The sequence below is a fragment of the Colobus angolensis genome, unplaced genomic scaffold (genome assembly GCF_000951035.1).
Source record: "Colobus angolensis palliatus isolate OR3802 unplaced genomic scaffold, Cang.pa_1.0 Scaffold128, whole genome shotgun sequence".
NCBI classification, from domain to species: domain Eukaryota; kingdom Metazoa; phylum Chordata; class Mammalia; order Primates; family Cercopithecidae; genus Colobus; species Colobus angolensis.
This window is the reverse complement of record NW_012114030.1, coordinates 277,571-292,752: the sequence shown is the minus strand read 5'-3', so window position 1 is coordinate 292,752 and position 15,182 is coordinate 277,571. Positions and strand designations below refer to the sequence as shown.

Sequence of the window (15,182 nt, the reverse complement as noted above, 5' to 3'; positions counted from 1 at the left end):
TGCCTTAGACTCTCAAGTAGCTGGGACTACACAATTGTGCCACCACGCCTGACTGATATATTTTTTGTAGAGACAGGGTTTTGTGATGTTGCCCAGGCTGGTCTCAAACTCCTGGGCTCAAATTAAACTCCTTCCTTGGTCTCCCAAAGTGCTGGGGTTAGAAGCCTGAGCCACTGAACCTGGCCTGTAAATGGTTTTGAATGAATGAATGAGCTGATGGATAACGGAAGCTCTTCTTTATCCTGAGCTGCATAGGGTATAAAAGGGACCCATGGACTTTGGAGTTGGGAAGTCTGAATTTGAATCCCAGCTCCAGCATTCACAGGCTCTGTGACCTTGGGCAAGTTGCTTAACCTCTCTGAACCTCAATGTCCTCATCTGTAAAATGGGAGTAATCATTGTGAGGGTTGGGAGTGACCATTCATGCGAAGCATGTAGCTGGGGGCCTGGCACCTACTAAGTGCTTGAAAAATCATGCAGGAGACCGGCCATCCCGGGGTCTCAAAACCATGGCCAACCTGTGTGGGCGAGATGGTGGCCTTTGAAGCTGGTGGATAGACCAACCCTGCGGGCTCCTGACTTTTCAAGTCCTGTGAGCCCTGAGTAGTTGTCTGAAAGGTAGGCACAGTGGTCCTCAGTGCATAGCGTTCTCCTGGGGGAATCACTGAGCAGGCACCGTGAGTTGCATCCCCAGGGACTGGCGAGGCCCGGCCACTTACCAGGTAAGGGTGAGCGTGCTGGGGTGGAGGTTCCACATCTCCAGGATGCAGATGACCGTCTGGAGGTAATCGGTGTAGCAGACGAGGTCGGGGCAGCCCCAGCCTGGAGGGTCAGGTGGGAGAGAGGCCTTGGTGGGTGGGGACTGCAGAGCTTCCTCTCCACCCCCTCGAAGGCTGGAGGAAGAGTGGGTGCAGGGGTCCCCAGGCCGGGACAAATATGAGGACTCAGGAGCTGCTAAGATGTAACCCTGGCGCCCAGGGGGCCTCACTATCTGGGAATTCCTTGTTTGAGCACCAGTGTTTCAAGGCTGGCTATGAAGACAGGACACTCATGATGGCAAATAATATAAAACTACCTGGTCCCCAGCTCAGCACCCTCCCCCAGAGCCCTGCGCCTGGCCACCAGGTCTGTGTCCCTCCTGGCCAAGCTCCCATTCAGAATGGCAATATCTTAAATGCCCCAGATGTGGTAGGAACCCAGCTAGCACACACCCACATACCCCAAGAGGGTCAGGACCTCATGGAGTCAAGGACAGCTATGCTGAAAATGTCCCAAAACCCTGAAAGGAAGAGACCTTGGCTCTACAGAATTTGGCTCCAGAGGACACGCACTCTCAGAGATTCAGGAAGGTGCTTCAAGGAGTAGGAAACCGTGAGAGAATTAAGAAGCCCTCGGACACTTTTGCAGAAAGGTCTGCATGATCCTGCAGCCAAAAATGCCACCGCCACCGCCACCGCCACCAAGAAGTCATCAAGGTATTGCCCTATGAGGCAATTTTGTTGGAAGATTTAACACCTTTCCATCCTGTTCCCCAAACATCAATTGTTTCACTGTGTTCTAAAACAGAGGTGCGATCATCATCCAAATTTGTTAAATGTTGGACAAAATCAATGGAATAATTTGTAGTTTTGTTTTGTGTATTTGAGTGCCATTTCCACTATTTTTTGCTGCTATTTACTAGAAACTTGTACTGCCCATCTCTTTTTTTGAGATAGGATCTCTTGCTCTGTTGCCCAGACTGTAGTGGAGTGGTGTGATCTCAGCTCACAGCAGCCTCCACCTCCTGGGCTCAAGCAATCCTCCCACTTCAGCTTCCTGAGTAGCTGAGACTACTGTTGTGAGACACCATGCCTGGATAATTTTTGTGTTTTCATAGAGACGGGGTTTCACCATGTTGCCCAGGCTGGTCTCAATCTCCGGAGCTCACGCGATCCACCTGCCTCGGTCTCCCAAAGTGCTGGGATTATAAGATTGAGCCATTATGCCTGGCCTTGTTCCCCTTTATAATTGGGTTCATTTTCGGTGGCTTTTACCTGTTTTCCCTTGACTAATGAAGACCCATGAGGTGATGGTGGTGGTAGGTTCCCTTCTTGGGTCTCAGTCTAGTACAGAACCTATATTCGGAGCCAAGAATACTGTGTCTGGAAACATCCTTTAGTCCACTGCAGAGGTGAGAACACCGAGGCTCCAAGACTAGACCATGTCTCTCGTCTCTGTTGGTCTGTGCTGCTGAGACACTCACCCAGGGAAGGAAAAACCTAGTCTGTGCTAGTTTTTCATAGCCGCACCCATGGCAGACATTGCTAATGGATCACAGCACTCTCTCCCCTAGGCGTGACCTCCGAATGCTTCTCAACACAGCTCTCCAGTCAGTGGCTACCAAGGGGTCTGAATCATGGAAATAAATCTTGCTCTAGAGGGTGCTTTCCTCAGGGAGACACACAGGACTTGTCGGTGGGGTGCAAAGGAGCTAGTTCCAGCACTTGATGGAGAAAACAGGACTGATTTTGGCAAAACTTCAACACAGAGGCTCTAAGTAGCTGTGTCATCTCTGAGTCTGTACCCTCATGGTTCTTTCTCAGGGCGCTAGGAATTTGGAGAGGAGCTGCCATTCCTAGCCAGGTTCAAAGCTACCAAGGGACAGGGTTTGTCTCCAAACTTGGGGAGGCAACAGCAGCCCCCGAATGGCATGGAGGTGGCACCAGGGATGGGAGGGTGAGAAAGTGCCCGGTCAGTACCCCAGCCACAGGGCAGAGAGTCCCAGGGCCATCCCATGTCTGGGGTTATGAAAGCGTGCAGGAGGCAGTGAGAGACGCACAAAGTGACTGTGCTGTCCCCAGCTCTGTGACTGTAAACACGTGAGTCAAAACTGCTTCTCCTCCCCATGGGTAAGCCAGAGATACTGCTTGCCCTAGAGGCTGTTGAGGTGTTGAGATAAGATGGTGCCTGTGCCTGCACGCTGCCCGCACACGGCTATCACTCAACAGACAGCAGCACAGAGTGGTGAAAACCATGCTATGGTTTGAACGTCTATGTCCACCCCCAACATTCATATGCTGAAACTCAGTTGCCAATGTGATCGTACTAAAAGATGGGGACTCTAGGAGATGATTAAGTCACGGGGGCAGACCCCCCTGAATGAATTATTGATCCTATAAGAGGGCTGGAGGAACCCAACATTCAGCCCCTTTTTGCACTTCTGCCACATGAGGATGCAGCGTGTGTCCCCTCTGGGGGTTGCAGCATTCAAGGTGGAATCTTAAAGGCAAAGATGGGGGCCGGGTGCAGTGGCTCATGCCTATAATCCCAGCACTTTGGGAGGCAGAGGTGGGTGGATCATTTGAGGTCAGGAGTTCAAGACCAGCCTGGCCAGCATGGTGAAACCCCATCTTTACTAAAAATACAAAAATTAGCCATGGCATGTGCCTGTAATCCCAGCTACTCGGAGGCTGAGGCATAAGCATTGCTCGAACCTGGGAGGCAGAGGTTGCAGTGAGCCAAGATTACACCATTGTACTCCAGCCTGGGTGAGAAAGCAAGACTCAGTCTCCACAAAAAAAAAAAAAAAAAAAAAGCAACGGTGGGGCGCTCACCGGAACCAAAGGTGCTGCTGGCACCTTGATCTTGGACTTCCCAGCCTCCAGAACTATGAGCAATAAATGTGCATAATTTATAAATTACCCAGTCTCACGTATTCAGTCACAGCAGCACAGACGGACTAAGACAGACCCCAAGAACAAATTGATCCCAGCTCCGCCTCTGCCCCGTGGTGTGGCCACGCACCTGTCTCTTAGCCTCTCTGAGCCTCCTCAACCAAAAAACTGGGCGTCATTACAACATGGGCCTTGCGGGACTGTTGGGACAGTGGAATGGGATGACGCTCCGAGCTTCGCATGCAGCCAGGGCTTGTTATCTGCACCCACCAGATGTGGAGCCATGATGGGTGACCCAAAGGCTTTTTAGAACCAAGACGGCGATGCTTGCCACTCAGAAAGGGAAAATCAAAGCTCGATCTGTTTCCTGAAGGAGCTATTTGAGGTCTTGGGTCTTCTGGTAAAAACCAGAGAAAAATGCCCATGAGTCAGCAGAGCAGCCGTTGAGTTCCTCCCCTGCCCCTAGGCCGGCCTCCACACAAGTCTGTGCTGGATCCTGCCTCCTCATGGCCCCCTCCTCCCGGAAGCCCCCCAGGATCTCTTAGTCCTCAGCAGTGTCCTCTCAGTCAGACTCCTGGCCTTCCCAGCTCTGCTTTCTAACATTGCCCCCTCTAACCACAGTATCTGGTCCTCCACAGGCTGCCTACCAAGATTAGGTCTCCTTTTGGCTCTTCCTCCTGTCCCCAGCAGAGGTCAGGGGAAATGAAGGATGAAGCCTCTCATCCCCTCAGTGCCTGCTAAGAATCCAGCAATTTTTTTGTTTGTTTATTGTTGTTGTGGTGGTTGTTGTTTTGAGACAGGGTCTCGCTCTGTTGCCCAGGCTGGAGTAGAGTTGTCACCTTGACTCACTGCAACCTCCACCTCCCAGGTTCAAGCAATCCTCCCACCTTAGCCCCACAAGAAGCTGAGACTACAAGCATGCGCTCGTATGCCCGACTAATTTTTTTTTTTTTTCTTTTGTAGAGACACCATGTTGCCCAGGCTGGTCTTGAGATCCTGAGTTCAAACGACTACCCTCCTCGGCCTCCCGAAGGGCTGGGATTCCCGGTGTGAGCCACCACACCCGGCGCAGCAATTGTTGAAAAACATTTCCAAGGAGAGTCATTACAAAAGGAGAAACCGATGTTAGATGGAAGGCAGAACTTCCTCACTCAGAGAGTTGAGAGCCAGCCAAGGCAGAGGTCAGGGGAAGTGAAGGATGAAGCCTCTCATCCCCTCAGTGACACCCGAAGACATAAGCCCGCGGGCTGGGCCACGTGAGACTCATGTCTACTGCTTCTGGTTCATGGAGCTCTTTGGTGGATGGATTCTTGTTAGTGGAGAGCCAGCTACTGGACTCGTGTCAGCCTCAAGGGCACGAATGCCATCTGTTCTGAATCTGTGGACTCTAGCCGTGTTTTGGGGCCCACAAAGCCAGCCCGGCCCTAGCTCAGCTCTGTGATGGGGGCCCTCCCCACCCGCAGACCACGGGCAGCCACTTACCTCCCTGGAGCAGCAGCAGGAGCAAGGGGGCGGCCCAGCCGCGCAGCATGCTGACTCCTACAGGCCTGCAAGAGACGCACAGCGGAGGGTGAACCGGGCGGGGCTCAGGACTCCCCCAGCCTCCCCCTCATCCTATCTCTTCTCAGGCAGACTTGCCCTCGATTCTTGGAACCGTCTTAAGAAAAAAGCAAGATCCCGCGGAGCCTGTGGATGACCCCAAGAACTCCTACCTCTTAGAAATGGCAGATTCACCCTGAGAATTCCTTCTCCCACCTTCTTCCTGCCCCCACATCACATCACAAATGCAAAGTGAATTTGTTTTACTATTTTATTTTAATATTTTTAGAAATGGGGTTGTGTTCTGCTGCCTAGGCTGGAGTGCAATGGCACAATCACGGCTCACTGCAGCCTCGACCTCCTGGCCTCAAGCGATCCTCCTGCATCAGCTTCCCGAGTAGCTGAGACCAAGGGCACGTGCCACCATGCCTGGCTAATTTTTAACATGTTTTTGTAGGGATGGCATCTTGCTATGTTGCCCAGGCTGGTCTCAAACCCCTGGGCTCACGTGATCCTCCTACCTTGGCCTCTCAAAGTGCTGGGATGACAGGTGTGAGCCACCATGCCCAGCACAGGGTGAATTTAAAGAATGAGGAGATTGCTGACTGTTTTGCCCTTGCTGAGTCTATTGATGTAGCATTGTGTGTGAAATTAAATTATGTATTAATCTATCTAACAAAGAAAGAGGGAGGGAAAAAGAGAAGAAGAGAGGGAGAGAAGAAGAAAAATCTAGTTTGGAAAGCAGGATCTGCTGAGGAGCAATTTTGGATCTTCCTTCCTGTAAACATCCATATTGATAGCTCAGTAAATTGGCTTTTTTTTTATTTTTTTTTTAGACAAAGTCTCACTCTATTGCCCAGGCTGGAGTGCAGTGGCCAGATCTCGGCTCACTGCAACCTCTACCTCCCAGGTTCAAGCGATTCTCCTGCCTGAGCTTCCCAAGTAGCTGGGAATACAGGTGGCCGCCACCACGCCTGGCTAATTTTTGCATTTTTAGTAGAGACAGAGTTTTGCCACGTGGACCAGGCTGGTCTCGAACTCCTGGCCACAGGTTATACACCTGCCTCAGCCTCTCAAAGTGCTGGAATTACAGGCATGAGCCACTGTGCCCAGTCATCAATAAATTGGCTTCTTACTGAATAATAAATCCAAAGTTAACCTACAAAGTTAACCCCTGCTGAATACTTAAGATAAGGTTAGCCCAATAATCAGGCTTCTTACTCCATTACAAAGCCCAGATTAGCCCACTGGGGAGCATGCTAGGAAATCCAGGCCCAACCAAACAGAGAAAACTTGACCTCCTAATCTGGGCCAGGATGGAGAAGGAACCTCTTTGGGGAACAGAGTGAGGTTATCCGGGAAGAGTGGCTTTTTCTGTCTTGGGCAGAGGAATGACCCACCAAGCTGGCAATGCCAGGCTCCTCCTGGGACTTGTCTGTTGCACCCACCAGCTCTGTGTCTGTTTGAGGAAGTACCAACCACAGGGCAGTGGTCCACCTATCTAGACTCAGGAGCCCCTCCCAGACCAGCCCCCACAGACAAGGGAGCTAAAGCTAAACCTAAGAGGAATGTCCCATGCAGGACCCAAGTCATAGGCATGGCTTTCTCCAGACACTATCCCTGACTCCACAAGGGGAAGACCCTCCTCCTCTGCACCGGGGTTCCCAAAGATCCTCCTCTGGCCCCATCCGTAGTTGCCTCTGACCTCCCTTACAGAGTCACCAAAGAACCCTGGGTCAGGGCAGGGCTGGGGAGCCAGGGAGGTTCAGATGACCAACTGTGTGGCTCCAGGCCAGTCCGTTGCCCTCTCTGAGCCTTGTAAAGTGGAAACAGCAAGGCCTGCTTCCAGGCTTCTTGTGAGAATTCAAGGAGGTGATTTGCGTAAAACCCGGGGGATGGCCCCCATCACATAAACACTCAACCAATAGCTGAAATTGATGGAGAACGTAGAGCATCAGAAATGGAAGGGGTCTCAGAATGATCCAGCCAAGAGTTGCCAAAATATCTCATTTCCAAAATTTTGGCCATATTTGTATACTGTGTGCACTGTTGTTTATTTAAATATATATTTTAATGTATTTTCCATACATAAACACACTTAAAAATTTAACTCCAGCATCATCCTAAGCAATAACATCACTACTCAAATAAAATAATGTTGGGGTAGATGCTGTTTCAACCTGCTTTTAGGAATATGAATCTTGTGGGGTTCCAACCCCTGCAGAGGTCCCGTTATCGCACTTTAAAGATGTGGCCTCTGATCACAGGAGGGGGAGTCTGTGTCTGCCCCCTCACTATTGTGTCTACATCCATCACCCCAGCCACAGTGCGAGTCCTGACATAGCGCTGTCCCTGTCACTCCCTGATGGCTTTATCTTGACCACAGCACAACAGAGTGCAAACTCCTTTGCCCAGATTCAAGGTTCCTCAGCCCCAGCTTGACCAACATAGCAAGACCTTGTCTCTACCAAAAATAAAAATGGAAGTAAAAATAAGTTAGCCGGGTGGCACGCACCTGTGGTCCCAGCTATTTGGGAGGCTGAGGAATGAGGATCGCTTGAGTGCAGGAGGTCCAGGCTGCAGTGAGCCATGATTGCACTATTGCACTGTAGCCTGAATGAAAGAGTGAGACCCTGTCTTTACAAAAACAGACAAACAAAAAAACTCCTCATCCCTCTTAATTTCTTACCTCTGCCTACATCACAGAGCCCTAGGGATGCGGAGCGGGTACCTGCTGCTTCTGCCTGCCCTGCATCTCTTCCCAAAGAGCTCCTCCATCTGAGCTGCCTCTAGTGGTTTGCCTGAGGCTGACTCCACCCCATGCTCCACAAAGTGGGCTCCTGACCCAGGCTTGGCCAATCAAAACACCCCATCTGTCTGACCACAGTGATTGCATCAGGGATGGATGTGAACCCAGGCAAGGCCAGTGAAAGCAGTCCTGAGATTTTTTTTTCTAGAACTCTAGAAAACTGACACTTTTTTTGGTATCTTCTGAGAGCTTGTAGCCATCTTTGTCACCTCGTAGAGACAGCCTCCTTGAAAATGGAATCCATACTGAGAAATACAAATCAGGAGTCCCCATGGCATCATGTGAGGCCCTGGATCCAGCCATATCTGATGTCCACCCTGTGGACTTCTCATTTCCATGAGCCAAAAACCACCTATGTTGCTCAATCATGTTGAATTTCTATTTCTGTCGCTTGCCACCAAAGATCCCTGACACAGTGGAGTAGAGAAAAGAGCTCAGAATTTGAAACCAGAAGATCTTGGGAGCAAATAGTAGCTCTTCTCTGGCTCTTTTACTCTCTGAACTCAGTGACCATCTCTGAAATGGGGACAATAGTGCTCACTGCACCTGGCAGTGAAGAAGAGGCTGTGAGAAAGCAGATGTGGTAGTGCTTCATGGACTGTGAAGTGCTGTACCAGTGCATGGGTTTCCTGACATTACTGGCTGACTACCCTGAATTACTCATCATCTCCCCGGCAGCCCAGCCTTCGTCATGCGTCTCTGCCTCTGCCGGAGCAGACTTCTCCCCTCCAACACCTTTCCCCTCCCATCCTCTCAACTCAGTTTTCATGGTCCACGTGCTATATCCCTGCAGCCACACTGGAGTGTTCCAGAACTCCTGCCACTGGCCTACTGCATTTGAGGTTTTCACTGGTGCTACTATTAATTATCCACTTACTATTGATCTTTACCTTGCCTTCTATTTTTTACTCCAATAAACATGTCTCAAAAATATTACATCATGACCATCAGCAGATAACTGACCTGAAATAGACACAGAGTATGTGCCATGCTGGTTAAGACACAGACTATGGAGCTGGCCGGTCTCAGTTCAAATCCCAGCTCTGCCACTTACAGGTTTTGTGGCCTTGGGCAGTTTGCTTAACCTTTCTGGGCCTCATCTGTCATATGGGAACAACAATGATCATGGTACGTGCCTCATAGGTCCTTGGGAGAATTACATTAGTCAACATTTATAAAGCATTTAGAACAGTGCCTGGCATATAGGAGATATTCTATAAGCGTTACTTAAACAAAACAATCAACTTACCATAAAACTAAATACAATAAACCATAAAAACTAAACACAAGAAAAACAAAGGCAGTAATTGAATTTTAGTGAGATGCTACTGCCTGCCTGAGAGTCCTAGAAGCTGGAGATGTGGTTTGTCTTTGTTTAAAATTAAGAAAGGGAGGCCAGGCACACTGGCTCATGCCTGTAATCCCAGCACTTTGGGAGGCCGAGGCGGGAGGATCACTTGAGGTCAGGAGTTTGAGACCAGCCTGGCCAACATGGTGAAATCCCATCTCTACTAAAAATACAAAAATTAGCCGGGCGTCATGGTGTGTGCCTATAATCCCAGCTACTCTGGAAGCTGAGACAGGAGAATTGCTTGAACTCAGGAGGAAGCAGAGGTCACAGTGAGCAGAGATTACACCATTGTACTCCAGCCTGGGCAACAGAGCAAGACACTGTGTCTCAAAAAAAAAAAAAAAGAGAGAGAGAGAGAGTAGTGTTTAAGACACAATAGCACCAGATCGAGAGTCTTGCTTCCTCCGTCAGCAGGGCGAGTGATGAAAGGCCTAACGTTTTCACTAGGGGATCCAGGGATATTTAACACCGGTTTAACACTGTTTAAAATAAACTGCTCACTTCTGGAAAACATCAGCTTAAAAATACAGACTTTCCCCATCACTCCCTCCTCATGCTCCCACAGCACCACGTGGGGCCTCCCCTAATTCCACTGCCTTCTCTGTCCCGAATCCATCCCCTTTTGGGTCTTTGCACGCAGGCCGACCCCTGAGGGCAACAGCACCTTATCCTCAGATGCAGATCAGGTCACCATGTGTTTCCTGCAAGGACAGAAGTTGTCTTAGGAGGCTTCCTGCTACAGGAGCCCCTTGATATGGTTTGGATATTTGTCCGACCCAAATCTCATGTTGAAATGTCATCCGCGATGTTGGAGGTGGGGCCTGGTGGGAGGTGATTGGATCATGGGGGAGGATTTCTCATGAATGGCTCAGTGCCATCCCCTTGGTGATGAGTGAGTTCACCTGAGATCTAGTTGTTTAGAAGTGTGTGGTGCTTCCCCCTTCTCTCTTTTGCTTCAGCTCTTGCTATGTGATGTGTCTGCTCCTGCTTCACTTTCTGCCTTGAGTAAAGGCTCCCTGAGAGCCTCCTTACCAGAAGCCGAGCAGATGCTGGCACCATGCTTGTACAGCTACAGAACTATGAGTCAATTAAACCTCTTTTCTTTATAAATTACCCAATCTCAGGTATTGCTTTATGGCAATGCAAGAATGGCCTAACACACCGCTGCAGCACCCAACCTCTGCAGTGTCCTACAGAGGAGTGAAGCGCACCTGACTTGGAGTGTGCCAGGTCCCAGCTGTATGTCTTTGGGTAAGTTCCCTAATCCCTCTGATTCTCTGTTTTCTCATCTATAAAATGGAGGTCATTAATCTTTGCTGCAGTTTGTCATGAGCATTAAAAGCATCATCGAATTTGAAGTCCTGTAGGTGCGTTTATCCACCAGTTTCAGTGCTGAGAAATATTTCCTGGAGTTGCTGTAATTCACACTAAAAGTTGATCAACTTCAGGAGATTCTGGGGAAATGGAGAAGCTTGGGGCAGGAAATTAGATTGAAGTGAGTGCTATGGAGAATATAAGGTGCTTAACTTCATGGTGGACGCAGTGGCTCATGCCTGTAATCCCAACACTTTGGGAGGCCGAGGTGAGTGGATAACCTGAGGTCAGGAGCTCGAGACCAGCCTGGCCAACACGGTGAAACCCATCTCTACTAAAAATACAAAAATTAGCCAGGCGTGGTGGTGGGTGCCTATAATCTCACCTACTCTGGAGGCTGAGGCAGGAGAATTGCTTGAACCTGGGAGGTGGAGGTTGCAGTGAGCCAAGATCGCACCACTGCACTCCAGCCTGGGCAACAGAGCGAGGCTCTACCTCAAAAAACAAAAAGAAACGAAATGCAAAGAAAAACCACAATGACATACCATTTTAACTTTGTCAGATTAGCCAAAACTAAAAGTCTGATGACATCACACGTTGCTCAGGATATGATTAATAGGAACTCTCATTTATAGCCAGAGGAAATGTAAATTATTATCACTGCTCTGGTAAAAAGTTTGGCATGACCTAATAAAAGCAAACACATGCCCTACCTAAGACCACGTAACTTCACTCTTGAAATTCTTCTGGCGTGTCTATAGTAGCATTGATTTTAACAGTGAAAAATTGGAAACAATCTAAATAGCCATCATCAGGAGAGTGAAAAAATAAATCGCAATATTGTCACTCCGTGTAAACATGAATGATTTACAGCCACACACAACAAAGTGAGTGACTCTCACCAACAAAATTTGGAGTGAAAAAAGGAAGTTCAAGGACAGCATAAGCATAATAACAGCATCTACACCACACTGTAAACCATACAAAATCATCCCATATATTGTTTAGGTGAGCATACCTGTCATAAAAATATTTAAAAATTCATGGGGATAATAACATCAAATTTTGAATAGTATGGAAAAGGAGGGGGTGTGAGAAAGAGGAATGTTCAAGGGTCTCAACAGTTCAGTAAAACTTGGTGAAGCTACCATGGGTGCTGATTATATTTTATGCCCTTTTGTATGTTCAAACTATTTCATAACATTTTAAATGTAAAGGAGGCTTAGTTTTGTAAAATAAAACATGGATAAGGGACTTCCACTTCTGGCTATAATGAAGTGACCGTTGTCAGACTAATCCTCCCAATAAGGGCAACTACTAAGCAGAAGAAAGAAAAACTGCACAAGAGAGTGCCAAGTTATATAGTACTTAACAGAAAAAGAAAGGCATTGAAGTTCTGCACGCAATTTCCCCTGAAATCATGTGCCAAGTCATTGAAAATAAGTAGCATGCCAAGAAACTTAGCAAATTAGAAGAATTAGATTTCAGGGCCTGGCAAAAAAAGATGGGCCCTGGTGAGTATCCAGCTATTTAGTAAAGACTATTCCTTGGGAATAAGGAAAAATTAGAAATAGTTCATTCTTGACTGCATCAAGGTGTGATCTGCTTATATGCTATACGTCTGCTAGAAGAAAATTTAAACTGATCTAGAAAAAGTTAGCTTCATCCAAAGCCGCTATACTTTTTATACATAATGTCCAACATTCAGTTAAAATTACAAGGTAAACCAGAAAACAGTGTCAAATGATCAACAAAGAAGATAAAATAGATAATAGAAACAGTTACATAGGTGAATTGGAAAATAGCATTATCAGATATGATTTAAAATAACTATGATTAATGTATTCAAAAATTCTACCAGAAATTTGGAACCTATTTAAAAAGTAGAAATCCTAGAACTGAAAAATATAATAACTGAAGTATATAAGAGCTGAAGGGATGGATTTGGCAACATAGTAGCAACATCAGAAGAGAGGATTAGTAAACTGGAAGATTGGTCAATAGAAAACACCAAGATTGAAACATGCAGAGAAGAAAAGTTCAAAAATACAGAAAAGAGCAAAAGAGACATAGAAGACATTGTGAAAAGATCTAACATACATGCATTTGCAATTAAGAAACAGAAGAGAGAGAAAACAAAGTAGATGAAATAGCAGTGATCTTAGTTAAAAATTTTTTCCAAACTAACAAAAGATGTTAAGCCACAGATTTAAGTAGCTCTACAAACCACAAAAAAGATAAGTACAAAGAAAACCACATCTGGCCATATCATAGAAAAACTACTTAAAAAAAATAAAAGACAAAGATATGCAGCATGTGGAGAAAAAAGACACTTCACCGTGTTCAAGGAAGCAACAATAAGACTGGCAACTGACTTTTTAACAAAATGATGGAAGACAGCGGACAATGGAACAACTTCTTTCAATGCTGAAATTTCAAAAGCCAACTTAGAATTTTATATCCAGAAAAAAATCTCTTAAAAAATAAAGGCAAGGTCAATATAATAATGAGATCTATAAAAATATCACAGTTAACATCATACTTAATGGTAAAAAAATGAAAGCTTTGCTCCTAAGATCATGAACAAGACAAGTAACGTCCACTCTTGTGACTTTTATAAAACATTTTACTAGAGGTTCTAGCCAAGGCAATTAGGTAAGGAAAAGAAACAAAAACCATTCAGATTGGAAAAGAAGAAGTAAACCATTTCTCTTTGCAGATAATATGATCTTGTGTATACAAAACTAAAGGAATTTACACCTAAAACAAACAAAAACCAATTAGAGTTAATAAACAAATTTAGCATAGTTGTAGAATATCAGATTGACACAAATAATGATATTTTATACACACTGGCAATAAATAATCTGAAGATGAAATTAAGAAAGTGATTTCATTTACAATAATACAAAACAGAATGAAATGGTTAAAGTAAATTTAACACAATTCATTAGTTATGTTAATATGAGATGGATTCATTCATTCGTGTGAGACTTGTGCAATAAAATCTACAAATGTTATTGAAATAAATTATAGAAAACCTAAATAAATGAAGGATATACCATGTTTATTGATTGGAAAACTTAATGTTATCAAGATGATGCCTTGAATTGATCTACAGATTCAAAGTAATCTCTATAAAAATCCCAGCTGGCTCTTTTTTTTTTTTTTTTCACAGAAATTGACAAACTAGGAATGCCTGAGAGTCCTAGAAGCTGGAGATGTGGTTTGTCTTTGTTTAAAATTAAGAAAGGGAGGCCAGGCACACTGGCTCATGCCTGTAATCCCAGCACTTTGGGAGGCTGGGAGTAGAATAGCTGAAAAGATTTTGAGAAAGAACACAGTTAGAGGAGTCAAACTTCCTCATTTCAAAGCTTACTACAAAGCTACACTTATCAACACTGTGGTACTGACACACAGATGTACGTATAGATCAGTGGCATTGAACTGAGAGTTCAAAAATAAGTGCATACATTTATGTTTAACTGATTCTTTATGTGGGTGCCAAAACAATTCAATGGGGGGAAAGAATAGTCTTTAAAACAAATGGTACTGCAGAAATAGATATCCATGATGCAGTATAATGAAGCTAGATTTCTACTTCACACCATATACAAAAATTTACTCAAAATAGATTAAAGACCTAGATGTAAAAAGTAAAACTATTAAACTCTTAGAATAAAATCTAGGTGCAAATCTTCATGACCTTGTATTAGATAATAACAGTTTCTTAAATATGATGCAAAAGCATAAGTAAACAAAGAAAAAATAGATCTATTAAACTGTATCAAAATTTAAAATGTTTGTGCTTCAAGGATACTATCAAGAAAGTAAAACTATAACATGCAGCATGGGAAAAAGGTATTTGCACATCATGTATTTGTTAAAGGACTGGTATTTAGAATATATAAAGAACGCTTGCAACTCAAGATCTAAAAGACAAGAATTAAAATTTTAAATGGACAAAATATTTGGATAGACATTTCTTCAAAGAAGATAGCCAAACAACAAACACATGAAAAGGTGGCCACTGACCTTACTCTCTAGAGAGATGCAAATCAAGAACATAATGAGATACCCCTTCACATGCATTAGGAGGGTAATAATAATCAATCACAAACGTGAATGAGAAATTTGAACCCTTATACATAGCTGGTGAGAATGTGAAATGGTGCAGCCACTAAGGAAAACAGTTTTGCAGTTTCTCAAAACGTTAAATGCAGTCACGTGCTGCATAATGACATTTCAGTCAATGACAGACTGCATATACGTAGGCGGGCCCATAGGACTATAATGAAGGTGAATAATTCTTATTGTCTAGTGATGTCGTAACACAACACTTTACTCATGGTCTTGTGACGATGCTGGTGGAAACAAATTTACTGCACTGCCAGTCATATAAAAGTATAGCATATGCAGGGCTAGGTGCGGTGGCTCACGCCTGTAATCCCAGCACTTTGGAAGGCTGAGGCGGGCGGATCATTTGAGGTCAGGAGTTGAAGACCAGTGTGACAAA

General features: G+C 45.5%; 1 protein-coding gene across 2 annotated transcripts in view; it reads right to left on the bottom strand.

Moving 5' to 3' along the window:
• The window catches only part of IL21R (interleukin 21 receptor), a 55,273-nt gene that overhangs the window by 22,535 nt on the left and 17,556 nt on the right, over nt 1-15,182 (bottom strand). For both annotated transcript variants that reach the window (XM_011933458.1, XM_011933457.1), the window contains 2 exons: nt 5,136-5,200; nt 720-822 (listed from right to left, as the gene is read on the bottom strand). In XM_011933458.1, coding sequence (XP_011788848.1) covers nt 720-822; nt 5,136-5,184 — 152 coding nt within the window. In that variant the 5' untranslated portion in view covers nt 5,185-5,200. The remainder of the gene's footprint in view (nt 1-719; nt 823-5,135; nt 5,201-15,182) is intronic.